General features: G+C 44.5%; 1 protein-coding gene across 3 annotated transcripts in view; it reads right to left on the bottom strand.

Annotated features, from left to right (window-relative positions):
- Positions 1 to 1,697: 1,697 nt before the first annotated feature.
- Positions 1,698 to 16,888, bottom strand: part of RTEL1 (regulator of telomere elongation helicase 1) — an 89,109-nt gene continuing 73,918 nt past the window's right edge. For 2 of the 3 annotated variants that reach the window (XM_019510041.1, XM_019510042.1), the window contains 7 exons: positions 15,087 to 15,297; positions 14,049 to 14,186; positions 12,772 to 12,912; positions 10,420 to 10,665; positions 9,262 to 9,456; positions 8,545 to 8,724; positions 1,698 to 2,623 (listed from right to left, as the gene is read on the bottom strand). In XM_019510041.1, coding sequence (XP_019365586.1) covers positions 8,549 to 8,724; positions 9,262 to 9,456; positions 10,420 to 10,665; positions 12,772 to 12,912; positions 14,049 to 14,186; positions 15,087 to 15,297 — 1,107 coding nt within the window. In that variant the 3' untranslated portion in view covers positions 1,698 to 2,623; positions 8,545 to 8,548. Of the gene's footprint in view, positions 2,624 to 8,544; positions 8,725 to 9,261; positions 9,457 to 10,419; positions 10,666 to 11,956; positions 12,379 to 12,771; positions 12,913 to 14,048; positions 14,187 to 15,086; positions 15,298 to 16,888 lie in introns of those variants that run through there. The other variant, XM_019510043.1, reaches the window with a different exon arrangement.

Genomic DNA, 16,888 nt, shown 5'->3' with positions numbered 1-16,888 from the left:
AGAGGGTCTAGTGATTAGGAAAAATATTTTCCTAATCAGGCAAGGCTAGTGTCATGTGGATTCAAGATAAAGAACATTTCCTCAATTAAAGAGATATCACTGTGTGTGCAGTGTCACCTTTCTGGGAAACAGTTTGCTCCATACTTACTCATATTCACTCTTAAGCTGTTTCACTGGTGTCTCCCATTAATATTCAGATTGCATCTTTGCGGTATCATAACTTACTACAAAACTCTCAGACAGTTTATTCACTAGCTCAGTGGGTCTCAATTTTTTTATGCAATTCTTCTGTTGCCAAAAAAAAACGGAAAGACCCCAAACAGATCAGAATGTTTCAAACTCTATGGATTTCTTTTTGAAATCTCTGGGTTTGTCTTGTGATAAACTCACCTAGCCCCTGGTTGGGGATCAGGGCACTAGCTTCTACCAGCTTCTCTCAGCATTACCTTTTCAAAAAGTACCACCACTTATTTTCCCTACAAGTATATAAGCTTCCAGGTTGGAATTGTGTTTTGTTATTTCCCATCCATGTTTTTAAACCTTAGGTCCTTTTGCATTCATTATTTGTCCTTGCTGGTGTTTCCAATAGCTAATTTAGCATTAGCAGCACATGAAAACATGGCACAGACGTACTGTCTCAAATCAATAAGGTTTGATTGGCTGATAAAGCAGAGAAGGTTAAAAAAAAAAAAAATCGGAGAAAAATACAAATTGGAATCTGGCTGGATAAAAGGTTCAGACAGCACTTCCCAAAATGCAAAGGGGAAAAAACAATCTGCATCATCTGCATAGGTGCTCCAAAAAATAGCCGAAGGGAACAGAAAAGCACACCTAGTCAAATGTGTACCTACAGTAAAATACATCCGGGTATAATGGGTGCTTGAAGCATGAGCACAAGAGAATCCCCTCTAGCACAAGACAAGAGAATCCCCTCTACCTCAGATCTATCTCGATTCTCATTAGTCTAACCATGACTTCTGATTATTCAATCATCAAGTAAAGGAAGGTTTCTGCATCCTTGCCATTTAAAGGCACTGTATTTTTCATTCTGTAAATGTTCTGAACGTAGGAAGAAAAAAAAAAATCACAGCTAATAGGTATGAACCCTGCTTTAAGCACATATACCTGCTTGTTATTTTACTTTTTAATGCACGACTTTTAGAGTATCACACAGTCACGACTATGTTGTTTCTAACCAAAATTTCTTCTAATTTGGGAAATGCACTTTCCTTATGGAAGATCATGCCCTAAGGGTGAGTTTAAAAAAATGGTTAGTTTGTCTTACCCAAATAAGAAACAAAGCTTATCAAGTTTGTCACAACAACACCTTTTTATGTTTTTACTATTGCAAATATATACCAGTGGAATTTTATTGACTTCTAACCCAAATCCATCTTTAGGCTGAGGGGAAAAAATGCTAAATTACCAGAAAGAATTTTTTCCCAACCTCAGAAAGTATTAAGGGCTTAAAAATAAGAATTCTGTTATAAAAATACCTCAACTATCACACTGCAAAAATAATAAGCCACAGAGAAGAAAAGTGGAGTGATAAAAAGGTGAAAGAGGCAGTGCAAAAATACGAGAATATTCACACCTATATTGTAGTGCAAGCTCCATTTACTTCAATGAATGCCACTTGGGCTCTGATACCCGGTTCTTCTAAACATCGCTAGACAAACATGTATGCCACAATGAGGATATAAAAACTAGCTTTATTGATTTTATAATATCCACTAACATTTTAAAACTGGCACCATTTAAGTTAGTTGAAATGGATGCAACAGCTCCCAGAGAGTGAAAATGGCAAAAAGTCTCTTTTGCCAAGATTAAAATCAGCTCGCTGGACAGAAGCGGAACAGTAGTTGCATTCTCTCCATCTGAAACTCCAAGCATCAGACTGTACAGAACCAACAGAAGGATGTGAGTGCCCAAGAAGCAGTGTTTACACAACCACATGATAGAGGCTTTGGAGCAGAGGCAGGAAGCCATGAGTAAGTCCATCCACCCATCTGCACAGCCACTGAGGTATGTTATACAAACAGACAGTGGTTTGTTGGGCACCAAAGGAAAGCGAATCATCTTTTCTAGGAATACCTATTCTGGCATGGAGCCACGGGGTGGCACATGTGCCCAACCTAGTCTCCTCGGTGCAGGTACTACTGCTGAAGATTTTCCAGGATCTGGTAGCACCTGGGAGGAGGCAGTTGCCAAGAACAACATTCAAGGCACCAAACCTCAAGTGGAAACTACAGAAGAGTAAGGTGATCTAGAACAAATATGAAATGAAACCCCCCTTTTATTGTAATTGAGGACAAGGCTGCTTCTATCCTTTCCTGCCAGTTCACAAGGGAGAAGAGAGATTTCTCAGGACCGTTGAGTTTTTAAAAGAGTGGACGAGGCTACAAAGCACCGCAGGCAATCCAGAGGTGGTGACCCAGGGTACTTAAGTGACCCTGCACTTTGCTTTGTTTCCACCTGAAAAGAGAATCCAATATCCTTTCCTGCTGGCCCTGTAGCCAGCTCCAACATGATGCCTCCGTTGCCTGTGGCATTATGACCTGAAGACCATATGGGATAGATGCTTCCTCTTAGTACCAGCACGGCACAGTGGGCACTTTGCAATCTAGGGAGGCAAAGAGACAACACGCACATATTATTTGCATTATATTTCCTGTCAAGCTTCTAACTAAAAAGCACTCTGCAAAGAAGGAAGTTTGTAGCAGTCTAAATACAAGTAGCAGCCAGGTCCATAGTTTACCAGCCCTCAGTATAACCTACAGCTTTTTAAAAAAAAATGCAGCTGTACCACACTACTCTTTCTTGGTAACGACCCAAGGAAGAAAATGGAAATTCTCATAACGAAGCAGCAACTAACCTGGCAGCAATGGTCTCAGAATAATTCAACTTTTGCAATCTCAAGAAGGTTAAAGTACAGGAAGGAGGAAATACAAAACATGCAAGTAATATACAAATCTTCACTAGTAAAAACCAAATGCAATCGCAGGTGAATTTCCTGGGCTCTCACTTCCTCTTGTTTGAGGCGAGCAGATCCAGGGAAAGCAGCATACCAGGAAGGAACCCCGTGAGTGAGTGACCTGACACAGGTGGCTGTGGCAGATCCAAGGTGTAACTGTTATGCGAACGAGGCTAAGCCATGGCAGCAAGACCAGTGGGAATGTAACTCACAGCAGGACAGCTAGTGTGCACCTAGCCTATGTACAGGAGGGTCGTTTCTACCAGGAGAAATTACGAGTATGTGTTCGGTTTTTCCCAGAGGAAATGTGCCTGCTCCAGACTATTTTACACCAGTCTTGAGGCATTAAAGAGTACCCAGTAGGCCAAATGTTTAACAAAAACTACTGTGCACACATTTGCATAGTGTGCCACTCTATCAATGGGACCTGAAGGCATTCACCGCATGCTGGAAATTCACAGGATATTTTTTTTGTCAGGTAGTTTTCTCCTGTTGTCATTGGTTTGTCGTTCATGGTGTGAGCTGACAGTTCCACTGGTTAACCATCAACCTCCCTATCTTTAAAGCAACAATCCAGTTATACAAACTGGGAAAGGACTAAGTATTTTCAAAAAACGAGTCATTGTGTTCTCCAAGACCAATTGTTAGTCACTTCCTTACTAAATGCAGTAAAAACAAAGTCTGGTATAAATGAACTCATTAATGAGTAACCTAGTTAAGGCACAGAGATTGATTAGGTCTGGAACAGCCTGCCATCGGAGGTGGTTCAAGCACCTACATTGAATACCTTCAAGAGCAAATTGGATGCTTATCTTGCTGGGATCCTATGACCCCAGCTGACTTCCTGCCTTTTGGGCCGGGGGCTGGACTCCCGGCATTCGACATGGACGAATGCACGGTCACATGGGTGGCAAACTGGCTCCAGGGGCGCACCCAGAGGGTGGTGGTGGACAGGTCGATGTCGACCTGGGAGGGTGTGGGCAGCAGAGTCCCCCAGGGCTTGGTCCTTGGGCCGGTGCTGTTCAACATCTTCATTAGCGACCTGGACGAGGGTGTGGAGAGCACCCTGCTCAAGTTCGCTGATGACACCAAGCTGTGGGGTAAAGTGAATACACTGGCAGGCAGAGACCACATCCAGGCAGACCTGGATAGGTTGGAGAAGTGGGCGGATCTGAACAGGATGCAGTTCAACAAGGACAAGTGCAGGGTGCTGCACCTGGGGAGAGGGAACCAGCATTATGGTTATAGGTTAAGGGCTGCCCCTCTTGGCAGCACAGACGCAGAGAGGGATCTTGGAGTCAGGATTGACTCCAGGATGAATACGAGTCGCCAATGCGACGAAGCAATAGGCGGAGCCAACCACACCCTGTCCTGCATCAACAGGGGCATCACTAACAGGTCCAGAGAGGTCTTGTTCCCTCTCCATGCGGCGCTGGTCAGGCCGCAGCTGGAGTCCTGTGTCCAGTTCTGGGCACCGCACTTCAAGAGAGACGTGGAGAACCTGGAGAGGGTCCAGAGGAGGCCACTCGTATGGTTGAGGGCCTCCGTGGCCAGCCCTATGAGGAGAGGCTGAGGGACCTGAATCTCTTCAGTCTCCGCAAGAGGAGACTGAGGGGGGATCTTGTGGCTGCCTACAACCTTATCAGGGGCCACCAGCAGGGACTCGGGGAAAGTCTGTTCACCAGGGCCCCCCTTGGAGTCACCAGGAACAATGGCCACAAGCTGAGGGAGGATAGGTTTAGGTTAGATATTAGGAAGAACTACTTCACGGTAAGGGTGGCCAGAGCCTGGAATAGGCTTCCCAGAGAGGTGGTGCTCTCACCTTCCCTAGAGATCTTCAAGAGGAGACTGGATAGGCACCTGGCTGGGGTCTTATGACCCCTGCCACCCCAAGTGCTCCTTCCTGCCCATGGCAGGGGGTCAGACTTGATTATCTGTCTAGGTCTCTTCCAACTCATTGATTCTGTGACTCGATGATCTTCCGAGGTCCCTTCCAGCCCTAATGTCTATGAAATCTAGGTCCCTGGTCCAAATCTAGCTCCAGTCACCAGTGATATGTTACCATTACTCTTTGGTTTTGGTTTGCAGGCCAGACAAGCTAAGTGGAGTGCGTATCCGTGTTCATTTTCAGGGAATGAGGAATGTATGCTACAAAATGCAAGTGTGGTAAGGAACAGAGTTAGCAGGGTAACCAATAACTGAGGAGGAGGAGGGTGGAATAACCGAGAGGTGACGTTTCTTGTAAAGATGGGAACATTTGTTTCCTTTCTGGGTACTTTCAAATCCCTGTCTAAGCTAGGCAGTGGGTCTCTCAATCTTCTTGGCTGTTTCTTGAGAGACTGAACGTGGAACAGATCTTTCTTCCTGCTTACTAGAGCAGAAAACCCTCTAATCACCTGACCCTTTTCCAGAATAGCAAAACTGCAAGATACTCAATGACCTACCTATACCTGAATCCTACCATTAAGCAAGCTAGCCTATGTATATTATGCAATTTCCAGGGATTGCCAGACCTAAAGAAGCATGTCTTTACCTAAAAATAACTCCTGTATTTTAAGACTAGAAGAGACCACTGGATCTGAAAAGCTGAAAAAAAACAGAAGTTAGGGTGGATCTTGGGATGGGCCTAAGAACAATGGGTGGATTTCCTGGGAGGTTCCCAAGAGCTTATGAGGAAAGGCTGAAAGATCTAGGTTTATTTAGCTTGGAGAAGAGAAGACTGATTCAAGACTGATTGAATGGTGATTATAGAAAGGATGAACGATAGGCCTCAAGATGCAGCAGGGGAAATTTAGGCTGGAGATGAGGAACTTTCTGACTGCAAATGGTCAGGCATTGCTACAGCCTGCCTAGAGAAGTTGTGGAATCTCCATCCTTGGAAACTTTCAAGAGCAGGCTGGACGGACACTTGGCTGGGATGGTTTAGTCAGGGATAATCCAGCCTTGAAGCAGGTGGTTGGACTAGATGAACTTGCACAGCCCCTTCCAGCCCTATTTTCCTATGATTCCTCTGTGATCGTGTTACCTAGTCAGCTCCAACAGAGTTTAGTAAGACACATGCTAGCAAAGTTCCTACTTCCTTCAAGGAAGCCTGATGAATAAGATGTCCAGGAAAAGGCAGAGATGGATTCCTCTTTCTTGGAGAGCTGCTATTAGGACATCAGCAAAGATAGTTTTTAGAAAAGGCCAACCAACCAAAAATAAAAGTTTAATTTTAGAAGTGCGTGAGCTGCAGAAACGCAGGCATGTCGAGTGACTGCAGAATGGGGAAGTGGGGTAAGAGCGGGAAGCTCCGAGTGGGGAGGAGCCGAGGTTTTATCAATGACTGGAAAACATGAGGATGCAGAGTTACTGTCATAGAGGTAAAGCCCTCCAACCTCAGCACCTGATCTGGGGTAATTCTGCTGAACGGACCATATGGCTCTGCTCTAACATGCACCACTGAATCAGTGTACTCCTCAGGTCTGGCTGTGCAAGGGAGCTGGTTCTACAGGCTCTATCCACAGCAGCAGGTGGCTTTCATGTGTTTTCTTGACTTACTCGATATCATGCTTTTGGGGGAGTGGATACCGGATCTGAAGAGCCTCTGGAATCGGTGTGTCTCCATCTGACTTCTGTACAACTCCACAACTTCCTTGGAATGAGTCTGTCAGCATTATACTGTTCATTGGGGTTGCTAGGTGTCACCGTATTTTGATCAAGGGGTGTCATGAATGGAATCCAAGGATTGGTGGTCCCAATCCAGTTGCAGATCCAACTTTATTGAATGCATAAGCGACACCACTACTCAAGCAAAACCCCACACAGTCTGTAATGGTAGTCTTACACAGGCCTCCTTAATGATGCACGATGACGCAGGTGATCAGGCATTGTCATAGCACCAGGGGATGCAGATTCAACCAGCATGGTCTCCTGTGGCTTGATGACAGCTCTCCAAACCAGAGATGTTTCCTTAGGCTTCTACACCTTTTCAGTCCTCTTCTGTATATTCACACCATAGGTCTTCACCAATTCCCTGTCACTCCCTGCCACCTTCAAGCTGCTGCTTTTCCTATCTTACTTTTTCCCTGCTGAGGTATCCTTGCATTTGTTTTGTAAATGGCACTGGTCTGGGTTCATTTCGCTCTTTTAGTCTATCTTGTTTTCCGACGGTCCACAGCTATCTCCGTTGTTTTGCCTACCACAGTAGCTTACATTAGTTTTGTGCCTTGTTGCCCCGGCGCACGTTCCGCTCATGGCGTTCGTTTACCGAGAAGGAGAGATGACATTGGTCATGCCAAGGCAGCTTTTCGGGCCCACAATAGGAAGAGTGAAATCTGAGTTCAATGTGGGATCTTTTGCACTTAACAAACATATTTTAGTGCCCTCTTCCTGACAGAAGTCGCTTCTCTGGCACATGAAAGAACTGGCATGGATGAAAAGACTAATTAATTGTCTCTTTCTTTTCTGTTGTCTTTGCAGCTGCCCAGCCCAGACTATCTCTGATAAATCACCCTCCTTTCCCCTGCCCTAAATGCCTGGAATCTGAACTTCATTTTTTTGTGGCTGGGGCCAGAGATTCCCCTGGGCAAACTGCTTCTGGCCACTGCCCAGGGTTTCCACCAAAGGAAGTCTAGGATATTGTCAAGGATGCTCTGCAATACTATTTTCATAATTTCATTCAAGGGATAATCAGCTTCAGTCAAGCTGGAGATCTAAGCCAGATAAGCAAAGCAGGTAGAAGCACAAAGTTGCCTCACAACAGACTTTCAATGAAAGAATGAAGTGAAATTCGGCATTAAACATGGTTGAGATGAATAGAAAAGCGTTGTCAAACTGAGCTTGCTACTTGTTGGTGCCTTGGGAGACGGCAAAAGTTGGAAAAGGCTCAGGCGGGTCTTTAAGCTCTTACCCTTTTGTCCAGCCTGTGGCGTAAGTCAGCTTGCAGAGAGGGAAGATGAAGAGAAGGGAAGAGAAGTAGAGTCCTGAAGGGAAGCTGTACCTGCTGCTGCTTGTGGTGTACATATCTGCTGGGAAGCAGGGGATGCTGTCTCAACAACTGGCTATGTGGCTTCTTGTGCAAGCACAAAAATCAGCAGAGGTTAAAAAAAACTAAAAAAATCAAAATAAATAAGCAAAGGTGGCCTTTAAAAGCTGCTCCCAGCATGGTCTGCAGCAAATGCAGGTACATAAAGAGCGTGTAAAAGGCACATCATTCCCAGATCTGCATGCAGAGCACTGGAAACTTCTTGGAAAAAAACAGCGAGGAAGGAGAGAGATTGGCTAAGTGGCAGTAACTCAGTCTCGGAAGTTCATTCATGCTTCCACTGCACTCCCAAAAGACTAAAGGTGAGTGCACCATATTACAGAAGCGACCTAGATATAACTCTTTTCATATTGTATACTTTTATCCACATAAAAACCTGTGCTTCAGTTCCTCATCTGTAAAACCTGTGGGAATACGTAATGTAACAAAAGACTGCCTGTCCATTGCTGCTATTTTACAGTGGGTGGAGTAACTGGCTTTTTTTTTTAACCATTCTTTTCTAGTGGCAGAGGGCAAACTCTCCACCCCAGGCTTCTGTACCTACCCCACTATGGCTCCGTATCATGGGACAATGTATGCCAAGTGTCTGAGCTGGTAGATACTCTTATGTCACTGGTTCCTTTCAACAGCTCTGCTTTATGTGATCCAGCTTTGCTGTTCTGGTTGCAGCAGAAGGAGGAAATCTTGCTCTGGGTTTTTCTGGGCATCTCCCTCTTGGAAGCAGCTGTATGCAATTACATATTAAAGAGTACATTTTCAATGCAATACAGAACATTACACATACATCAAACTCTTTGAGGAATTGACCACCTGGTATTCCCAGCCTGCCAGAAAAAAAATTACTTCCCCTTTCCAGTTTTTTTAAGTCACGTCCCTCCATAACATGTTTTTGACATTCATATTCACCAAATCATCATCTGCATTAGAATTTTCCAATGGACATAGCTCCCTTTGGGGTAAACTTTACCGAGATAACAGGACTTGACCAGCTTCTGGCCCCTCTCACCCACCTTAAGCTTCCCAAAAAGTTAAGGTGTATAGCAGACATCTGTCTTGTTATCTCGGGTCCCCCCCAACAGGCTGTCTGCAGCCACCTGCTGCCTCTTGTTTGATGCTTTGATTGTACACTGTTTTATTCTGCATCTGCGCCACACGTAGCAAGCACAGTGAGATCCTGGCCCATCGCTGGGGGCTGCTAGGCACTATTGCAGTACAGATAAATACAAATTTCTAAAACCCCAGAAAAACAGTCCTTCCCAACCTGGGGGGCAGCTGGCTGCTTCCATCTCAGTTCCACCGTTTTCTGCTTTGGCACTCGCGCTCGCCAAGTCCAGAGGGCTCCTTGCCCCTTGCTGCTGCAGTTTCTTCTCTCCTTCACCACAGCTTGTTCCAGTCAGATCTCTACACAACTGCCTGAATTGCTCTTTGTGATGGGGCCGTATAAATATGTGGAACCCTGCCCAAGAAAAAGCCAAGCATGCATGGAATGAACTGGCTTACTGTGGCACAGTCACTACTCTGCAAAAAGAGTCACCTGTTCTGCCCCCCCAGAGCACCCCAAAGGTTTGGGGAATAGCTGAGGATTTCTCAGAGACAGTGATACTCAAGACTTTTTTCCTTGACTGAAGCCGAGGATCTGTTTTGACAGAAGACCTCAGCATGCCTAAAATGTACGTTTTCATCACCTCCAAGTGACCCTAGATCCATCTCACCTTTCATGGGGCACTGCTACAATGATGCCAAGCAGGTCTAGTGCCCTAAAAAGGCTGTCTAAAAAGAAAAACCTCTTGGTATCATTTGTCATTTGGAGAAAAAATTATCAGTTTCTAGTTTCTAAAGGGTTATTCTGAGTAAGGATTAAGAAGGAAAAATTAAATCATGATAAAATGTCTTAAATGCACCCATATAAAGGCCTGTAAACAATGAGGGAGACTGTCTGTCCCTAGAAGTAGAAACTATTCTAAGGACTTAGCACCAGGTACAGGCAATCAGTAGCCGTGGGAAGAAGTTTGAGAGTGTACCTAATATCCCTCACTGCCTGTTCTAAAGAGCAAACAGGACAAAAGTTACACAACACAATCGTATGAATAAAATAAGCACACCTGAAGGGTGAGAGGTGCACAGCTGTGAGGATGCTACCCATTCTAGGTGTTTTCATGGACAAATGCTAATCAGGACAAATGGAAACAACATCTAACTTTGAAATCACCTGGATTTGCTAAGGATTTTATGCACTGGGCTCCATTTGTCTGGTGTACTGAACACTGAGACTAGAGATGCAATGAGTTATGCCAGTGCTAAGTTCATACGAAAGAATCTGTGAACCAATGACAGCTTGCCTTGTATATCTGATATACAGGAGGAATTGGCATCCTCGTCCCCCTTCTAAATCAAACAAAAATGTACATCAAATACTTGCTTTGCAAGAGGTGGAAGAGCTCTGGCTTTTCAGTGGTGACGGCAGCTATCACTGCCACCATGGCATCGTAGTTGTCCGTCTTTTTGTACGTGCACAATGCGTCAAGGAAGCTGCTGTAATTGTTTCTGTCCAAAGACTTTTTCACATCACTGAGGTACGTGGCTTTGAGAAGCTGGTGGCGGTTCTCCTGCAGAGAGCCTGACTCCTTTCCAGCCACCTCACTTTGGGCACGGGTGTGATTTTCTCCTGAGAGACAGAGAACATCTGTGAACAGGACTTTGGGAAGAACACATTAGAGTCTATAAGGGCGACTAAGAGGTTGGCCCTTCAGACCCATTCTCCTTATTTTAGACATTTGGTAAACTAGAAATGTACCAGATGGTCACTAAGAAATCAGAAAAGGCTACAACCGGTAAAACGAGCAAAGGTCATTGCTAGAACAAAGTTTGGCGCTATCTGAAAAGGGACCAAGTAGCAGCACTACCAAAAGCTGTGCTAACTAACTGCTGCTGGCTTGCCAAAGAAGCACATAGAGAAAGCCCAGTTTTAAAAAGTGAGGGTTTACCACGATTCCAGAAATAAAGTGAGGACAAGTTAATGTTTGCAGGTAGGAAAGCATAACATCCAAAGGGAATAATCACACATCAGATGCAACAGAGAGCACAAAAGTTGATTAAGGTCAAAGTAGCTAGCAGCATTTTTCACATGACAACATTAAGTCCATTTTGCATTCTGGTGCAGTCCAGAGGGGTGCTTTCTGATAACTGGCCACTGACTTCTAAAGGGAATTGTCTCCGAAAAGGAAAGGACCCAAGTTAGTTCCCCTAGGAATATCAGAGCTGTTGGCATGTGGAATCCAGGTGAGAGTTTTGTAACCAGTGATTTTTACTGCACTATGCATCACAGGATCAACTGGCACCCTCAGAGGAAGCATTCTCCTTCAGGAGCATCCTACAGACATCATTTCTACTTTTGTCTATTTTTTCTAAGTCCTTGAAGACAAATTTGCATAGAAGTTAAATCCCAAGACATTAATGTTTCTGCTGTTCTCCTCTGGTTTCCATTTGTAATGCAACCGAGACATCTCACACTCCCACAGTATCCCATGGCACAGACAAATGGACACCGAGAGCAGTTTCAAAAGGGCAAAGGAATGGCAGCTTCATGCCACGCTGCAGCCATTATCATGCAACAACCTGTGCACGAGCCTGTAATGATACCAGTGTAAACAAACCACTCCAGCTTGAACCCTGCTTCATCCAGGTTTAGGCTGCTATTCATCTCACTTGGATCACTACAGGCTCATGCACACATAGCAGGCAGAGCGTAACAGATGCTGCATGTTCTAGGAACTCTGAACTCAGGTCAGGATTAAGCATCAGGAGATAATGCTCTAATAAAAAAAGCCCCAAATAAAACAAGGGAGAGAGAAAGTAAACCAAGAAAAACAGCTTCACTCAGAAATGAGAAACTTTCAAAGCTTCCTGTTAAAAGTCACCTGCTCTTTGCGAGGAGACAGCAGTCCTCTTTACTGTAGAATTCTGCAGAAAATTAAATCTGAATTCCTTACAGGAACGGCCAGAGTTAGAGGCAGTTCAAAAAAAGAAGCAATTGCTCTGAATGAACTAAGGTTACAGATCATGAAGCTATTAATTTCTTGATGACAGAGGCAAGAAAATCCTAGCAGTTCTCAGGAATAGCAATTTAGTTATGCCTAAACTGAATCACTGGCTTTTACAAGTAAATACTGAAGAAAATTAGATCAGACACATACGTGTTTTGTTTGCATATATTACTGAAGATACTTTTCCTGATTTGTGTTCCTGAGAAAGGAGCATCTCCATTTTTGCTAGACGCAAGCTACTAACAAAATATGAAGTCTTCTCATCACCTCCTTCACTGGATCAACACTGGCTTCATTTCCCTCACCATCCTTAAACTGTTCCCCTTCTGGAAACCCTAGAAAAACAGACAGGCCCTGCTTTCTGGCCGAACATGCTGGAATAAAACCACTGATCATCATTTCCCCAGCTGGAGGGCATCAGGTTGAAAACCTAGCTCAATCTTCCAGCTTGTGGTGATTACACTAGTATATGTGAATGCCTGGGTTTAAATCGTGAGCTTCTATGTTTCATTTCATGTGGTATTTTCAAACTTGTGGGCTCTGGAACTAGCTGTCTTGTTATAGTGCTTAGCAGCTCTGGTCACAGACCAGGGGACCCCACTGTGCTAGGTGCTGTACAAACACTGGCAAAGGCAGCTCCTGCCCCCCTAGAAGCTGATATTCAGACAAGAGACTACACGTAGACAGAGACTAGCCAGGGAGCACGGCTGAATAACAAGACAGCAAACCTGCAATTGCTCGGGAAAGTGTATTTGTGCTGTTCAGCCCAGAAGTCAAGTGGGATCCTCCTTTGTTCAAGTGCAGCTCAGAGTTGAGCTGGCTGGATGAACCCTCTGAGCATGTTGTTTTCTCCTGGCACTGTTTTCCCTCTGTAAAATCAAATGAGTCAGTGAACAATGGTGGGGTAGAATTTAGCAGACAGACTGCAAGTTGCTCACGCAGCTGGAAGAAATCTGGGATCTCCAAGTATTTCACCTCTCACACTGGAAGGTATTGCCCAGATGACCTGGAGGTACAGGTGTGCTTTTCTGGTGAAGAAAGGATTACTAATGCCATTCCCATCTTCCTACAGTCATACATGCTTACTGGGTTTCCAGATGACATGAGTATACTTCCGCTTATCACACTGATAACTCAAAAGTACTGGGCTAACGCAAGGCAAGCAGGAGTAAAAAGGATCTACGAGCTAGATCAATGATTTGTCATCACCCCTGCCCAGCTGTGCAGCATTCAATGCTTAGGGATCAATCTGCGGGAATGAGAAAGCAGGGTGGCACGTAAGCAGACTATATGCTTTTAAAAATAAGGATGCAGAGGGAAAACCCAGGTGCTCTCTAACCCACAAAAGCAACATGACATCACATCAGGGAGAACTGATACTCCTGTTGGTCAACACACAATAGGTACTCAACCAAAGAGCTATTATTAATAAGTTAGCGGGACTAATTCCAAATGGCTTAGGGTCTGATTATCAGAACTGCTTGGCTCTTGAAGTTTCTACTCCCTCGGTGCTGGGATCCAACACCTCCGAGGAAAAATTACTCCATTAGGATTGTTTATCCATTTTAGGCCTAAAATGGCCCACTAGGAAGGGATATGACTTTTCTTTAACTTCAAATGGAAGATATACTTCAGCCTCTGAAGACTGAAAGCATAACACGCCCTCTCAGCATTGTATAAGCTATACTGGATACTTTACTTCATCTAAAATAAAAGGTACTATGCACAGGCATTGCCATATGTAGCTGCATTTGTACTGGGGAAGAACAAATCTTCTCGACCAACCTGTCCACAACCACTGGATTTTAACATCCACACTTCCTAGCTGTCATTTCAGCCAGCAGCATTACATAATAACACGCTCCTCAGATTCCACCGTTTGGATCTTTAGAAGGGACGGCGGTGCTGTTTTGTTGATTTGTTAGCAATGGCCCCTTACAAAAGCTGATGGAACAAACTATCAAAGCGATCAGTTGTGTGGCAACCGCTGGACCCATCTCCTCACCTGCTTCCTTGGCCATCATCTCTCTCTCCCCTCGCTGGAGGCTGTGCTCGGGTTTGTAGCCACAACCTTCTCCAGTCAGGCTACGGCAGGCTTCGTCAAACTGCTTTTTGTGATGAGGTCGGACAAACTGGTAAAATTCTTGCATTTAAAAAAAGGGCAGGTCAGTTCAGACGTGCAGTTTATACATCCCAATATTTACTACATTCCAGAGGCCAGTGCTGAGCAGACTTCCATGTCAGAAAAGAGGTAAAGCTTTCAAAAATGCCCAAGTGACCGTGGAGCCTACGTTCCATTTTCAAAACCAGCTCAGGTGGGTGGTACCCAAGTCCCAGTGAAACTCGAGAAGACTCCAGAGAACAATTTTACAAGGTATCTCAAGTCTGTTTCCTATCATCACAAACATTAACAACCAAGGAAATCACCATGTAAGTCAGTCAGGAAGATGCACATCAGCTCCACACACATTCTGGATCCACCGGTATCCTCACCCAGCTGCCACAACCCCAGTGTCTACGCTTTCAGTTCTAAGACAGAACCACCCCAGAGGTGTACATTGATCTCCTTGCAGTTACACACCAGCCTAACTCCAACCCCAAAAGGACTCGGTGACATTTCTCACGTGCATTGCTCCATACATTCGTTAGCTATATGATCAAAGCACGAGTTCTCTAAAAATGTTAATCATTTAATTTGGTGCATCCAGGTCACTGAGCACTTGCTTTTGCAATGCAATAGTCCTTTCTAACGGACAACAGCTATGTCCCACAGGATGCATTTAGAGCAGTGGTCTCCAAAGTGGGGTGTGTGAACCCCAGGGGGTGTGCAAGACAATCCATTGGGGTGCGGGAAGAAAATATTAGAACTTCTATTTATATTTATATAAATATACATATATTGGGGGTGCGTGCTCAACATTTTTTCACTGATAGGGGTGCGCGAATATAAATATACATATATTGGGGGTGCATGCTCTAAAATTTTTTACTGATACTGCGATCAAAAAAGTTTGGAGACCACTGATTTAGAGAACCATCATACCTCGCAACAGGATATGCTTTCTCTGGTCTTCCAAAAAGACACCACTCATCTGAGATAACATGGCGCTGAAGTCATCAGTCATTTTATACTGCTTCAAAGCCTCTGAGAAGACATCATAGTTTAGCTGGCTTAGTGATTCCTTCACTGTTGCAATGAACGATGTAGCTCTGATCTTCTTTGGCTCAGTTGGATCTGTCATCTTTCCAGCTTGCTGGAAAGAAACCAACATTGATCAGTAAATGGGAGACATTTGGAGAGATGTTCTTACGTTAATTAAGATGGGATTACTTTCTCCCTCACCTTCCTGTCACAAAACAAACTTTATTTCACCTTGCACAGCTGTAACATGTCCACAACACACAACGATGTGATGGACTAAATGACCCAAGAACCTTTACAACCATAAGTTTCCATGATTCAATGAACATGAGCTAATTGCATACCATGAAACACAATGATGTATACTATTTTAAGCAATCGTGGTCAACCAGAAAGGCATGTCGCCCTTGCATTACTTTCTGGAAAGGCAAGCAGATGTGCCTGCCTGATGGAAATTCAAAATTCTGTGAAAGACCAAAATGACTTGTGCATAGGTTCTGCCAAATGGCTATCAACTGAAAAAAAACAGACATGACTTGTGGGAAAACCAGAAAAGAGGATTAACTCTGGCTTTAAATTTTTTTTTTCCCTTCAATCACAAAAAAACCCTCAGCCATTTGAAAAAAAGTCCAAATGATCTATTATAGAATTAGCTGCTTTCACAAGGGGTTGTGATAATTGGTTCTGAATCACCATTTGCTCACACAGTCTAAACTAAATGCCTCTACTGTCTTTAATATACTCCTACTAAACATGCCTTTCCCTATGTATATTGTAATCTATCCTTAGGGCAAGAAGCAGTGATCTGGGGAATTCCAACACCACCCCTATGTATATGATTTCCCAGACTATTATTACATACAGCCCTAAAACACTCAGTTTGTATCATCAACAAGGATCCTTTACAAGTTTAGAAGTACAACTGTTCCATCAAGAAAGAGGGTGGGGAGGGGCTGTCTACTCCACACTGCTTTACAGAAAGGCTAAGTGATTAGTTTCCCAAGAAGGGCAGCCAGGTGCCATTTCACAACTACATGCTAAGGAGGCTTCTTAACAGATGAATCTTGCATCACACCTCGAGGGCTACAAGGCTGAATCATTCTGATACCGCATAGTAGTAAAATTTACCGGGGAGGGCTCCGTGCCGAGAACACGGTTGCTATTAGACGCAGCATCTCTGAACACAGCTGCCACCTGACAGTACAGCTGCTATTCCATGTAAGGCTTTGAAGACAAGGACTTTAAACAGCTCTTGTAGCACATGCAGCCATCACATGGGTTAGTCAGACCACACAGGCAGACCGACACCTGCACAATGACCCAGCTGTAGTTCCTAAGTCACCATCAGAGTCAGCCTGGGGTCTGCTGTAACAGCTCAGCCCAGAGGTGACATGGGCATGGCTCACTGTGGCCCACATCTGTGATGTTAAGATGGAGTCTCCTGGCACTAAGCTGGTCAGAGCTGCTACATGAGCCTCCGTACCACCTTGGCACGGGGAGGGAAGTTTACCAACACAGTAGGCAGTTGCAAATGTGGGAAGGACTTCCAAATACTCTGCTCTGTGTATTGGCCCTACCCAAGCCTGTTCTTGGTTGAACCAGTACTATACATGTTGGAGTTACATTAGGTGGAGAGGAGTCAGCCAGGTGCTGAGGCCTCAGCTTCCCAGCCTGAATGCAACTGCCCCAGGCACCTTCACCTG

This window comes from Gavialis gangeticus, unplaced genomic scaffold (assembly GCF_001723915.1).
Source record: "Gavialis gangeticus isolate Ggan-Ray unplaced genomic scaffold, GavGan_comp1, whole genome shotgun sequence".
NCBI classification, from domain to species: Eukaryota; Metazoa; Chordata; order Crocodylia; family Gavialidae; genus Gavialis; species Gavialis gangeticus.
Note: the sequence above shows the minus strand (reverse complement) of the source record. Positions and strands in the feature narration are given on the sequence as shown.